This window comes from Elaeis guineensis, chromosome 8 (assembly GCF_000442705.2).
Source record: "Elaeis guineensis isolate ETL-2024a chromosome 8, EG11, whole genome shotgun sequence".
Taxonomy (NCBI): domain Eukaryota; kingdom Viridiplantae; phylum Streptophyta; class Magnoliopsida; order Arecales; family Arecaceae; genus Elaeis; species Elaeis guineensis.
This window is the reverse complement of record NC_026000.2, coordinates 32,780,878-32,796,446: the sequence shown is the minus strand read 5'-3', so window position 1 is coordinate 32,796,446 and position 15,569 is coordinate 32,780,878. Positions and strand designations below refer to the sequence as shown.

Sequence of the window (15,569 nt, the reverse complement as noted above, 5' to 3'; positions counted from 1 at the left end):
GGGAGATGCTTAAATCCTTATATACTTTAGACTCCGACATGAGGGATGTGAAATGTAATACATTCTAAGGCAGATGTTGGATATAAGATTTATTGATCAAATGATTTAAAAGCAAGACATACACCATCCAAGACATGCAATGGAGTCTAAGGATAATTTACCCATCAATCATGGTATATTGACACGCGACCATCACCTCCAAAGTTTCAAGTTAACATGAAAGACACAATAAAGCATTGCTTGCATGATGTAGGGATCTCAAAAGATAGACCTTAGACTACCAGTAGTATGCTCTGTGGTGTCGACTAGACTACCAATAGTATGCTTACAAATCAAATAATGCTTATCGACCCAGTCTTTGAAATCCAAACTCAAACTGACCCAAGCAGCCCAACCCAAGCTATAGTTTCTTGTTTATGTGGCCCAAGTTGCATCCATGCTCCACTGTGCCTCCCTTTCTGTCGGCCTAATGGCTGTCAGGATGCTCGTGTCGCGAACCAGAACTCGCCTCGTCGTCTCCTCCACTCCTTTCACCTTCTCTCATCACAACCCGACCCCCCTCCCTCTCCCACCACCTCCTCCTCCGCCCTCGCCGCCTCCGACGTCGTCAACGATCTCTGCCGCGTCCTCAGCGACTTCCGCGCCCCCCACCACGACCTCGACGCCGCCCTCCACCCCTTCGCGGCCCTCCTCACCCCTGCCCTTGCCGAGCACGTCCTCAAGCGCTGCAGCCGCCTCCCAGGCGCCGCCCACCGCTTCTTCCTCTGGTCCGCTGCCCTCCCGGGCTTTTGCCATAGTCCCGCAAGCCACCTCGTCGTCATCGAGTCCCTCGCCGCAGCCCGCCAGTTCCCCCTCGTCTGGTCCTTCCTCTCCGAGCTCCGGGACTCCGGCCTCCGCCGCAGCGATGCAGACGAGATCCGGCCCAAGGCCTTCTGGCTCCTCTTTCGCTCCTACTCCGGTGCCTGCCTCCCCGCCGATGCCGTCAGGGCCTTCAAGCGGATGCCGGACTTCCGCCTCCAGCCGGACCTCGAAGACCTCCACCAGCTTCTCTTTTCCCTCTGCCGTAACGGCCTCGTGGAACAAGCTCAATCATTCTTCGACCAATCCAAGCACCAGTTTCCAATCAATCAGAAAACATACAGCATTATAATGGGAGGCTGGGCTGCCGCCGGGAGTTCGAAGAAAGCTCTCGACTTGTTCGATGAAATGCTTCAAAGAGGTTGCGTGGTAGATGCGGTCGCCTACAACACCTTGATTATGGCCTTCTGTAGGGGAGGGGAGATCGACGAGGCCCACCGGCGGCTGCAGGAAATGCAGAGAGATCATGGGCTCAAACCTGATGCTGCCACATACTCTGCTTTTATTCGTGCGTCCTGTGAGGCGAAGGATGTGCATTCTGCCATGAGAGTGCTTGATACGATGAAAAGGCGCGACCTTTCACCGAATGTGTTCACCTATAATGCCATCATCAAGTTGCTATGCGAGGAGGAGAAGATCGTGGAAGCTTACGAGTTGCTCGATGAGATGCTCTATAGAGGGGCGAAGCCCGATGCTTGGAGCTATAATGCTATATTAGCAGTTCACTGTAAGCTTCATGAGGTTAACAAGGCCCTGAGGCTGCTTGCCAGGATGGACAAAGACTCTTGCTCGCCGGATCGGCATACATATAATATGTTGTTGAAGATGCTTATAGGAGTTGGGAGAATCGATAGGGCAATGGCAGTTTGGGATGGAATGGAGAAAAGGGGATTTTATCCATCAGCTTCAACATATGCAGTGATGATCCATGGGCTTTGCAAGAAGAAAGGAAAGGTTGAAGAGGCTTGTCAATACTTCGAGGTGATGGTGGATGAGGGGATTCCACCTTATCTTAGTACTTGTGAGTTGCTAAGGGACAAGCTGTTGCAGCTTGGGTTGAGAGAGAGGGTTGGTGTGCTTGTGGAGAAGATGCAAAGGAGCACTTCGTGCACAATACAAGAGTTATCAAGTACCATGGTGGGAAGAAAAAGGATAGAGTGTGATGTAAAATGAGTGAACCGTTTTCTCATTCCATGAAGCTTTGGAAGTTTATCGCTGGCTCAACTATTTATTTTGGAGCAGTTGCGTCCCGAGCATTGGCTGAAACTAGACTTTGATGGATGGTTGCAAATTCTAGATGCCCATGGATTGATGAGTTGGCTAAGGATGCCAAGAAGTACGCGTGTTAGGGAAGAAAAGAATTCCAATGAAGCACAGGTGATGAAGGGAACTGCTGAGGATAGTGTGGTGGAATATGACCGTGGATTAAACATTACTGATTAGACATGAGAAGCTAGATAGCTTAGAATCAAAATAGCTTGGAAAACCATTCAAATGCTTACATATTCTCGTAATAGGGATTACTATGTGCAACCATGTTGCTCATGATGTTATGAGATGATAAGACTCTTAATTAAAAGAGAAGAGGACTTGTGGAGGATGGTGCCTTGTCGTTGTTATTGTTATTGTTACTGTTTTTTTGCATTCTTATTGTTATCATTATTCTTTTTCTTTCTGTTATTCTTATTGTGATTCTTATTGTTGTTCTTATGTTGTTGTTGCTGCTGCTGCTATTATTGTTGTTATTTTGGTAATCTCTAGGAAAAAAAATTTTGAGAACATTAAGAGCATGTTTGGATATTTCGGCCATGAGATTGTACTGCAGGTATAGGCAAGAAGGGAGGAGAGGGAGAGGACAGAGAGATGCCTGAATATCGCAAGGGAAAAAGGACCCATGGGATCTTTTGTTTCCTCCTCCAGGATAGGGATGGGATGGAGCTGGGATGATGCCAGCGATGCCTAAATGAGCTGAACAATCTACCAATCCAGTGGGATTGGTTTAGCTTTTCCAAGCAGGATCTAAAGGATCTACTTGAAGAAGAAATATGCTTTGGAAGAAACTGATTAGAGATCAAAACTGATCTATCCAGATTTGATAACGCTGGTATTCTGATTGTTTCTGTTTTCATATTCATGAAAAGGTCCTTAATTCCTCTGGATGGAGAATATTGTTCTCGTTTTGTTGATTTTGCGTATGTCTTCCAAAGAGATCAAAGCTAACCCATGTTGTTGGAATAATGCTTGGTATTGTTACTATCATTGTATTGTGAAATATCTGAACATTTTAGGATTGACGAGTTTGTTTCTCTTTAAATTCTTATTGTTGATATGCCTTCGTTAATAAAGCATTTGCATTACCAATCAAAATCAATATCTATGTTTTCAAAACTTTGATGACCTAAGCAATTGCCGCTGACATTAGAGTTTTTGAAAATAGAATTTTCAAAAAATAAAATTTTTAAAATAGAGTTTTTATGAAAAGTTGTTTCCTATTTGGTGGTGGCTGCATTTGTGTCGTGGAACTTTAATATACATTCGGCAACAAAAATGCGACAGTACTTTTGGTATATTTTATAATATAATATTATATATTATTATAAATTAAAATATTATTATATCATATGATATTTTTATAATATAGTTTAATATAATATTGAATATTATAGTAAAATGATATGATATGATATAGTAATGTTTTATTTTTTTTTAATGCAGAAAATGGGAGTTGGAAGGGAGCGACCCGGCACAACTACCTTCTCTGGGCGTGTGACCATAAATCCCCAATCTCCGTTGGAGAATGTTCGATTCAGGATCGAGTTTGAATGAATAGACGGTTTTCTCCCCACCATATGGACGAATCTAATGGATGAATACGTCACTCCAACGCCACCGAGGGTCAGAGGATCAGCTGCCATTTTCAGATCCCGTATCCAGGCCACCAAGATACACTCCTATCTAGACATTTAATCGAAGCTCGGCATCCATCGTGACTCTTAACCTAGGTCACTTGGTGGGAAGTAAGTGGCCCGTTCTACTGGATTGCCACCTGGTGGCATATAGTAAAGTTTTATTCATGGTACAATATTACTACAATGTAATATAATATAATATAATTATAATTGTAATGTAATATATAATATAATATAATATAATATAATATAATATATTATCAATTTATTATATTATATTATATGATATTTATCTTATAATATAATATAATAAATATGTAATTATGAGATTTGCTGGTTGGTGTTTTGGTTATCAAAAAAATTTCATTAAAATCAAAATAATTTTTGAAAAATTGGTGAGAAGGTAATTTTGGAGAAAAGCTTCGTAATGGAGCTTTTCTGAAGTAGATCTTTTCAGCTTTCTAATAAAATCGAAAATAATTTTTTAATTTTTTATCAAATATTACTATATCATCCAAAAGTATTTGCATTTCTAAAAACAAGAACATGCTTTTTGGCTCTCCAAAAGTTTTCTCAAACAGAGCCGCAATGGAATCTGAGATTTTCTATGTAAATATAGTCAAAAAAATATTTTAAAAATTCAAGGTCCGAAAGCCGCTGTTTTCTGCAAGTTGCTCCCATGGAACCACATTTGAACCTGTATGCCTGAGCCCATGGTTTCATAGTTTTTTACCACTTGGCTGTTCAATTGTATTGCATGAATTTAATGGAGAAAAGTAGAAAAATCATGATTAATTTGCATTTGAAAAAAATTGATTTATAAATATTTCTTTCCTATCGTCAGGAATCATCAATGACAAACCCAAAATAGGTGGAAGCCGGTTGCTTATGGATCCTGACTTTAGATATCAATGGCTTTTAACATCTATTTAGGGACCCCACACTTTCTGGTTACGCTGTCATTGCCACATATATTAAAAGGAGAATTTGAATCAAGAAGCACTGCCAATATACTTGCCTTGGAGCATAAACGAGGTAGGATGTAGGAATCCTAGATGGAAGCCATGAAAAAGATACAGTAATACTTGCTTCGGCTTATAGGTCTAATAACGATATATGACAACCGTCCATGACGTTAGATAGCAAATCATTTCGGTCTCCTTCTTAGATCTCTAATTAAAGCTTATAATATAGGATCTGCATTATGGTATTAATCCACTAGAATATTTCCATATATTATGTCTTTGAGCGCGCAAAGAGAGTGACATGAAGTACTTCACAAAGGAAGGTAAATCAGCCTGTAATAGGACTTTTATCCACATTTTTACCACATGCTGGTCATGGCTGATGTTTAATAGGACACTAGCTTTTACCCAAACAAATAGAATTAAACAAAGAGCGAACCCTTTTTTCTCTTTATTCAATTTCATCTCCAAATTTTCCTCTTCAGGCTCCACATCGCATCAAAAACAATGGTCAAGATTTATATATAAATTCTAATTCCTTAACTTTGAAATATGGTAATTTTACTATCTATCAAAATCCTAATATTAGATATAAATATTGAAAATTTAGTTGATAATTTTTGCGCAACAAAAGCCATGGTGATAGTAAGCAAAAACCAGTCAAAATTTCTCTCGTGGAGAAACTCGTCTCAGGCATCGGACCACAAGACATGACTAGCCAACACCATTATGTCCAGTATGCTGATGACATTGTATTATTCTGCAATGCCTTAAAGGACAGCATGAGGTCATTGAAGTTCATATTGTACTCCTACGACTTATTAACTAGGCTTAAAATTAATTTTGGCAGATCACATCTTATAGGATTCAAAATCCTAGATAGTGAAGAAATTACCATGCACTTATGCTAGGTTGCCAAGTTTCCCATCTCCTAATTAGATAACTGGGCATCCCATTGTATGATTCCGGTATTAAACAAAGTGGCTAGACCTTCTTGTTAGAGAAGATTGAAAAAAAAAAAGGCTAGCAGGATGGAGATAAAGAACTCTCTCTTAGTCACTTTATCTAGCCGGCTTACACTCATTAACTCAGTGCTGAAGCCGACTGTTGTCTAGTGGATGTCAATATATCTTATCCTAGCCTCAGGAGTGAAGAAAATCCAACAAGCTATGCAAATGATTTCTTTGGAGAGGCCAAGAGAATTGCTGTTGACCTAGGGGTAACTGATCTCTCCTTGCTAAACAAAACCTTGCTTCTCAAGTGATGCTGGAAGTATTGTGAAGAGCCTCAAAACCTTGGAGAACCTTGATCCGGAGCATTTATTATCAAAACAATCTACCATCTGGATCTTCACTAAATATCATCAAGGCCGCATCCCTCTTCTACAGAGGTATCCAAAAGCTTGCTGACTTATTTCAGAACTTCATGACCAACACAAAAGGTGCGGAACAGTGAACAAATTTCACTTTGGCATGATTATTGGTGGAATAATGAATCTCTAAGCACTACCTTCGAACCTAAGTCTTTTCTCCTTTGCTAACAACGAGTCATTCAGTTTGGCCAACTTCATCAGACACCAATGCATGGAAAATAATTTTAGAATCTCTTTGCCCAACACTACTTCGACAGAGCCTTGATACACATCGCGAATGGAAGGGATGGTAAAATATGGAAATGGAGTTCAAGCCAACAATTCTTTGTCAGGAGTTGCTACCTGTTGCTTATCCATAGCGGGGACAAGTGATCACTCAAGTCACCACTTGGCTCAGTCCTCCGGAAACTGCCAAAACCCAAGAAGGTGAAGATGTTCATGTGACTTTTTTTTTTTTTTTTTTTTGGTAAAGATGTTCATGTGACTTTGCTAGAACAACAAAACACTGACATCTGGCGATCTACTTAGGTATGCTTGCTCAGCTTTTTTTTTTTTTTTTTTTTTTCCTGCTTGAGCTGCTTTGCTTTGAAGTAAAGTGGACAAAAATTGAGATTGAGGTATTTGGTAAGTAAAAATTTTTTTAAGTAGTTTACTTTAAGAATAATCAGAATGCTTTGATTTTAGGTGTATTACCTTCCACTCTATAAAACACTTTGGGAGATTTTTTTTTTCAAGTAGAAGCTGCTTTGTTATGTTAAAAGATAAAATTATCTTTATTAACAAAAATAAAAATAAAAATATTTACACATAGATTCCTTATACAATTTTAAAATTATCTTCAAATATATTTTTTCTTATATATATTGCAAGAACAATAATGTAAATAAGTACTACTTGGTAGATACCGGATATCCTCACATTGATGGATTTTCAGGATCATATAAAGGAGTTAGGTATCATATTCTTGAATTTCGATATGGGCAGCCGCCAACAGATTATAAAGAAAAATTCAATCATTGGCACTCATCTCTTTGAAGTTGCATAGAATAAATTTTTGGTGTTTGGAGAGTAAGATGGAAGTTGTTGCATAAAATTCCTAACTATCCATTTGAGTTGATATGGCCGTAATATCAATGGCATTGTATATTATATTCGAAGGATGACATCCTATGACATAACTTTTTTAACTATTGATGCTAATCCTGATTTTGTACCTCAAAAAATGACTGAAATAATATGTACAATGAGAATGAAAATCCTACATCAAGTATGAATAATATCCGTGATAGAATAGCATTGAGTTTGTGCTATTAAATTACACATTATACTAACAAACTATTTATTTGAAACAAACTAATATAATTTTTTTCCAAAAAATAGAACAATATAGCACAACAACTATTATCAAATAATCAATTATTTTTATTTATTTAATTTTACAGTACAGCAGTTATTATCAAATATCTTTTTCTATTTCAATTTAAAATGCAGCAAAGCAAATTATACTCAGCAGCTACTTTACTTGTAAGTACAGTACAGCATGGTGCAACAGAGCCAAACAGGGCCTTAAAAAAGGAGTGAGAGGTCCAAGCCAATGCTTGCTATCTGGATCATACCGGGGATGTTGACCATCTTTTTCTTAACTACGACTTCTCCAAATCCATTTGGAGCATTCTATTTCAACTCCTAAACATCCCTCTTCCCAACCATCTCCAAGACCACTAGAATAGATGGGGTATCACATTTCAGCTGAGACCAAAGAAAACAACTTTCTATTCCCTATCAATGATCATCTGCTGATGTATTTGGAAGGAAAGAAACAATCAAATTTTTAGATTTGAAGGTCTACCAACAGTGCAGGTAACAAGGCAAGCAGCTTTCTTATTCTGGGACTGGATAGCGATTTCATTGGATGAAGCAATGGTTTCATTCTCTCTCCAAGCATCTTCAAGCTTTGTCATGGCCCAAACTTCGTTTTCACATCATTCCCGCTTCACGAAACAACGCATTCCAGGGAAGCTATCCACCATCATATAAGAGACCAACCTATCACATCTTTAAAGAATCGTGGGGGTTAGCAATATTCTCATGCATTCAAATATCCTGTACATGATCGAACAAAAATCCTCTACCATATGTGCCAAAGAAAATGGTATGGAATAGGATTCCTTTTTTGCCGCATCTCCCATAACATGCAACTTAATGTGGAAACTTAAGAGCTGTATTGGGATAGGACTTCTTTTATTAATGGAGTCCATTCGTCACCTAACTTCAAACTAATATATAAAAAAGAGAAAATAAAATCATGATATATACATGAATAGTTGAGGTCGTCCACCTACCTGCATCTTCTTTTCTTCCTTATCAAGGTTTTTTTCGTCCATTCGTGAAGCTTTCCTCTTTGAGATATGTATTAAGTTGTTGGATGATTAACTTACTAGTGTACATCACCTAGCTATGAACTATATATTGGTGAAGAACATATTCTATAAACTTTTCATCAAGCTGCCTGAAGATATATATTGTATTATTTTGTATTTATCCTAAAAGCTTATAGTACATACCAGAATGCTAACGAGTGTGTATTATCTGGTGATATACCATGTATTGGTGAACATGATGTTTTGAAAACTATATTCTAATTTGCTTGAGGGTGTGTATTGAGTTATTGGATCACTAATGTACAAAGTGCGTATTTGCTTAGCCATATATTATATATTAGTAAATATTATGTTCTACAAATTATGTATCAATTTATTTGAAGATGTGTATTGGATCGCTGTTGGGTATATATCAAAGAAGCTTAAAGTCTGTATCAGCAAACCATCAAATGTGATTAACCTTAAACTTCATATCACACAACTTCAAGTTTTGTATTTGAAAAGGATTGCAAAACTTTTGCAATCCTTGAAATAACCCTGCCATTTCCATTTGAATCAAAAATATCATGGATCAATAGAGAGAGAGATTTAATGAGGAAGAAGAGAGGATGCAGGCCATACAACCTCGGCTCATCATGTGTTTATTGTAATTTTATTTTTATTTTTTAAATTATGAGATGGATAGACTCTATTAGTAAAAAGCAGTCCCATCCTAATATAGACGCGGCAAAAAGGTGTGCTCCATATAATTTTCTCTAGTGTATGCACTAGAGGATTTTTGTTCCTTCCAACCTATTCATCTTTATTCTTTCCCTTCCATTTCCTTCATCTATGTAAACTATTCCATCATACCAACTCTATATCACAAGTAATCACCGAATAAATAAACTATGAGAGAAGCTCTAATTTTCTCCATATTTATCTCAAAAAATAAATAATTAATACTTCCAATCCATAATCAATAGAAAGACAAGCAAATAAGCAACAAACTTTTTGCTCCTTTGTTGTTTTCTCCAATTCATCCTCCACAAGCACCGCACACCATTAACAAAGATAAAAAATACAATCTTTCATTCATTTTCATCCATTATAAATCATAAACTTTTATAAATCTACTTGATGTTAAAACTATATGGGGGCAAAATACACAAAAAACTTGGAAAAATATTTTCTCAACTGAAGACATCAACTTAATCGCTCCACACCACCACTCTTAAAGCAAATAGGGAGTGGCTATAAATTGCTCCAATGATCTCTAAACTTACAACTTATGCATTAATTGGACTCAAAAGATGAAATTTTGAGACAATAAAGATAGAAATAGAGAAATTTTTTAACGAATCTAGGAATCCGTGTGAGCTTAAAGCTAAACAAATCAAGACCAACCCAATATATAAAGAAACAGTAGAGTTTACGAGAGCCACGGAGGAAGGACTACATGAAAGGCTTCTTTGAATCTAATTAGGATATAATCATATGGACAGAAATATAAGCTAATCTTTTAAAATGAAAAAATTGACAAGAACCAAGAAAAATAAAAAATAAATAGATTTAGAAACAAGCTTAGATTCAATGAGACAATGGCCTCGGATTTGGAGAAAAAATTGAGGAAAAATAAATTACGGTACGAGTTTCCAATGGAGCAGCTCTAAATAACTATAGTGATGGTGGCTACAATGTAGAGGAGAGAAGACAATGAAACTGACAACAAACTATCAGGATAAATTATGGGGAGGAAGGTTTAAGGATTCAGAGGCTGGATAGTTTTGGAATTGGGCTTGGCTTAGATCTTATCACTCAGATCCGAACTCAAAATAATGACGTGACCAATAACTACATGAGGCCAAAGTTGGAACTATGCTTATGAGACTAGTGACTCAGATATGATCATAATCCACATAGAGATTTAATCAAGTTTTAGTTTGGGTCCAAGTGGGGGGAGTCATCCCAAGATAACAGCAATTTGATGGGAATGGATGGAAGGGGAGAGCTTGATGCTGAGGAACTTGGGACAAAGGAGTTGAATTTTATTCATGATTTGAGCTCTCTTTCAGATTCATGGATTGGGTTCCTCGAGGAGTCATTTAGAAATGCTTGTTCTATTACCTTCTATAAATTTGTTGTTAGACATACATAGAGAGAGCATGAAAATCATAATTGATAGAAATCAAATCTTCAACCAGAAAAAAAATTTGTAGTAAATCTTTTGAAAGCACTTGACCAATATTTTCAATTATTATTGCTAAGATTGAATGCTTTGGGCTCCTTATCAGAGAGAGGAAAGGAAACTATTCCAATGATCTCTCCCATTTTTGATCTCCTTCCTTTTTTTACATTGATTGTTGAGATGGTTTGTGGGAGTTATGGTAACTACGTAAAGTAGTTATTATTATGTAATAACACCATCTTGAACCCATTTAAACTACACATGAGTATTCTCTTTTGGGCACCTATGCCTAGATAAGGCCAAAGCAAAAATTTATTTAATAATAATATAATATTAGTGGTGATCATTATAGGCGCCCATCTAGCCTCAACTACATTTCATAGTAATATCATTTTCAATTGCTGATATTTTCTATAATTTTTTTAACCATGCTATACACATAAAAAGGTAAATAGGAAGAATGGACTAAGACTATTAAGAAGGGTAATTTTGTATTTAAATTAAAATGGAGTCAAATGCTCAGATGGAGCCAAACCTTGGGCGTCGATGTTATATTTGTAGATGTAAATTGCTCCGCAAATGAAATAGCTAGATGTTGAAAATTTAATTTAAAGTTTGACCCAATCAGCAGGCGGACTCAGACCATTCAAAAAAAAAAAAAAGAATAGTTGGCATCTGATCATTATCATTGGGTCATTAGCTATTATTGTGGGAGGAGTGTACATTTAGTCCTACATCGGTTGTGAGTCAAGAAAGAATATGATTTATATAGAATGGGACATTCTCTCCCTCGTAAGGCATCTTTTAAAGGATAAAATCATGAGGCTCAAAATAACTAAGGCCTACTGAAGTCCCAAGATGGTCAGAGCTGAAACGGATGATACCTCATACATGTAAGAGTGGAGACCAACCCAGCCATCCGAGCCATCCAATCCCTGACCGCAACAGATGTGTTTACATTTTAACTAAAATGTTATCTGTTAAAAGAGTCAAGATGATTTTATGAGAAGTATATTGCTTATTTTGGAGATTAAGTATGCATCTAAGTCCCTTGTGTGCTGGAAATAGAGGTTTGTATATATTTCATCTTAATGTTTTACAAGTTGCTCCAACTAAACTTAGATATTATTGTGGAAAGAGTATATATTTAGTCCCACATCGATTATGAATCAGAAGAATATGATTTATATAGAATAGAACCTTCTCTCCCTTATGAGGTATCTTTTAAAAGATAAAACCGTGACATTCAAAATGGCCAAGGCTTACTGAAATTTCAAGACGGCCAGAGCCGAAGCAGATCATACCTCATGTATGTGAGAGTAGAGACTGACCCAGCCATCTGATCCCTCATCGTAATATATGTGTACATTTTAACTAAAATGTTATCTGTTAAAAGAATCAAGATGATTTTATAAGAAGTATATTGCTTATTTTGGAGATAAAGTGTGCATCCAAGTCCCTTGCATGGTGGAAATAGAGGTTTTTGTATCAAGAATCCCACTAAGAACAATGATGAGGAAGATGAAGATTTTGAAGAACATCTGGAAACTTGGGAGAGTAAGAATCATCAGATTCTCACTTGGTTTTGAAACACCTCAGTTCTAACTATTAAGCTCCAATTCGATCGATATTAAATGGCTAAGGAAGTGTGGGATCTGCTTTCCAATCGCTACTCTACTTTTGATATTGCTCACCAATATTAGCTACTTGGCACTCTTCACAGCATGCGACAGAGGTTTTTGATGGCATTACATGACGATGTTGAGTTTATACGTGCTTCACTTCTTCATCGGATTTCTTTTCCTAAGCTTGAGACAGTTGTGTCGGAACATATCACAGAGGGAACCCGACTTGCTACTATGCGATCACAACATACTCCATCTAGTATTTCTATAGAATCTATGATGGCTATTGCAAACTCATCTTCATCATATTCCTCCAAGAAGTACTATAAGTATTGTCATAGATCTTGTCATTTTATTATAGAGTGCTTCCGATTGCAACGTAAATAGACTAAGGATTAGGTCAAATAACAGGGTAAGTCTTCTAGATAAGATTCTGCTATGAATTCTTCTATTGAACCTTTTACTGTTGCTGCTATTACTGATACTTCTTCTGTAAGCTTTTCTATCATTATTTCTTTGGAGGATCTTCATACAATTTTGAGGGAAGTTCGTCCTTCTCCTTCTGTCCTTTCTACCACTTCAGGTATCCTTAATTCCTGATACTTTGATTCTTGTTGTTGTAACCATATGACTTCACATAAAGATATTCTGCAATCTATAAAAGTTTCTTCTCTTGCACCTGTTGTTCATACTGCTGATAACCCACAAATGCCAATCAATCATATAGGAACTGTTTGTACTACAGACTTATCTTTACCAGAGACCTTCTTAGTTCCAAAATTGACTCTAAATCTTATTTTTGTTGAAAAAATATGTGAGCTTGGTCTTAATTTATATTTTTTTCTCATGGTTGCATTGTGCAGGATCCAAAGATGGGACAGACTCTTGGGATAGGCCGTAAAGTAGGTTGCTTTGTTGAACTTGTCTCTCTCAAAATTCTATCCAATCTTCTGTTGCCTTGTGCTGCCGTCACTTCTCTTGCTATGTGATATTATCATTTTGGTCATGTTTCATCTTCTAAGTTACATCTTTTAATTTCTTATGGTGTTCTAGGTTCTGTTACCAATGAACAATTTAATTGTGTATCCTATTAATTGGGAAAACATCATACTTTATCCTTCAATAATAATGACTCTACTTCATCTACACCATTTGACCTGATTCACTTTGATATTTGGGGACCCACACCTACACCAACTATGGAGGGATCCAAATATTTTATAATTTTTGTGGATGATTTCTCTCGCTTTACATGGCTTTATCTCATGCGTAATCATTCAAAACTTGTTCAGATTTATTGACGTTTGTTTCCATGGTTCAAACATAATTTTCTTGCAATATTAAAATTTTTCGCATAGATAATGCCATGGAATATAAGGAAAAAGAGTTTTTTGATTGTCTTTTCCAAAATGGTACTATTGTTCATCGCTCTTGCATGTCTTGACATCTGTCAACAAAATAGTTGTACTGAAAGAAAACATAAACATATCCTTGATACCATTCAAATTCTTCTGGTTTCTTCTATCTATCTTGAGCAGTTTTAGAGTGAGGTTACTCTCATAGCAGTCTACACCATTAATAGAGTTCCATCACCCATAATTGAAAATTTATCCCCATATGAGCGATTGTATGATTCTATTCCCGATTATGACCTCCTTAAGGTTTTTGGGTGTGATTGTTTTGTTCATCTTTAACCTCATGAACAAACAAAGTTAGAACCTAAAGCTCCTTTTTGTTATTTTCTTAGGTATGGAATTGAGTACAAGGATTATAGATGTTGGGATTCTATGTCTAAATATCTTCACGTATCTCGACATGTCACCTTTTGGGAACACAAGATATTTTCTGACATCCAAAAATTTGAGATCTCAATATCACAGAATCTTTTGTTTACTAATCCTTCTACAGAATTATTTTTAGAAGATTTTTTGCATAGTTTTTTGTTGAGTCTCCTAGGCTCCTTTGTTTCCCAGTGCAATAGAAGATAATGCTCCTTCTACAACTGACCCCGATTCTTCTGTCTCTTTCGAGGATTCTATACAACTTACTGTATCCATTTCTTCTTTCCTTCGATGATCCACTCAGATAAGTAACTATATGATCTTCTTCATGATTTTCATTGTTATTCTACTATTGCTACTTTGCATGAGCTTTAAACATTCAGAGAAGCACAACACAAGCCTCTGTGGCAAAAAACTATGGCAGAAGAATTAACAGCACTTGATAAGATTCACACTTGGGATTTGGTTGACTTGTTATTTGAAAAGTTTGCTGTGGGTTGCAAATGGGTGTACAAGATTAAAATCAGGTCGGATAGTTCTGTGAAGTGCTACAAGGCATGGCATGTAGTTAAGAAATTCACATAGGAATATAGCATTGATTATGAGGAGACATTCGCTCCTGTTGCACGACTCACTTCTGTGCGTGCTCTTCTGATCCTAGCTGCTAGTAAATATTGGAGCCTCTTTCAAATGGATATTAAGAATGCTTTTCTCAATGATGTTCTCGAGAAATAAGTCTACATGAGTCCTCCAGGTTATTCTCATCCTTCGAATAAGGTTTGTCGGCTTCATCGTGCTCTTTATATCTCAAGTAGGCCCCTCGAGCATAGTTTTCTAAGTTCAGCTCGACTGTTCAAGAACTTGGATTCTCTTCTAGTCCTTATGACAATGCCTTGTTCATTCGGCGAATGCCTCAGGGATGTATTCTCTTACTGCTTTATGTGGATGATATAATTATTACAGATAATAATCTAAGTGGTATTGACTCACTCAAGAGAGATCTCAATCAGCATTTTGAGATGAAAGATCTTGGTTTGCTCAGCTACTTCTTGGGCCTGGAGGTTAATTCTACCGATACTGGATATTATTTTTCTCAGGCCAAATATGCTACGGATCTTATTTCCAAAGCTGGACTTACTGATAGTAAGATTGAGTCGACTCCTCTTGATTCGGATGTGAAACTCATAACCTCCGATGGACAACCACTTAGTAATCCTACGTTATATCGACAATTGATGGGCGGTTTTATCTATCTTACAATTAGTCATTCGGATATAGCATATGCTATTCATTTGATCATCAGTTTATAGCTGCACCTCGCACAATACATTGTACTGCAGTTCTTCGCATCATTCTCTATGTGAAAGGCACTCTTTTCCACCAACTTCATTTCTCTTCTAAGTCCTCATTGACTCTGCGAGGTTATTCAGATGCAGACTAGTCGAGAGATCCTTTTGATCGACCCTCTACCATTAGTTACTGCTTCTTCCTCGACGATTCTCTCATCTCTT

General features: G+C 37.0%; 1 protein-coding gene across 1 annotated transcript; it reads left to right on the top strand.

Moving 5' to 3' along the window:
* The first annotated feature begins 481 nt into the window (after positions 1-481).
* LOC105045213 (pentatricopeptide repeat-containing protein At1g52640, mitochondrial) lies at positions 482-2,566 on the top strand. Its single transcript, XM_010923397.3, is given in 2 exon segments — positions 482-518; positions 521-2,566. Coding segments are annotated over 2 exon segments (1,548 nt in total). The 3' UTR covers positions 2,032-2,566.
* Positions 2,567-15,569: the final 13,003 nt, after the last annotated feature.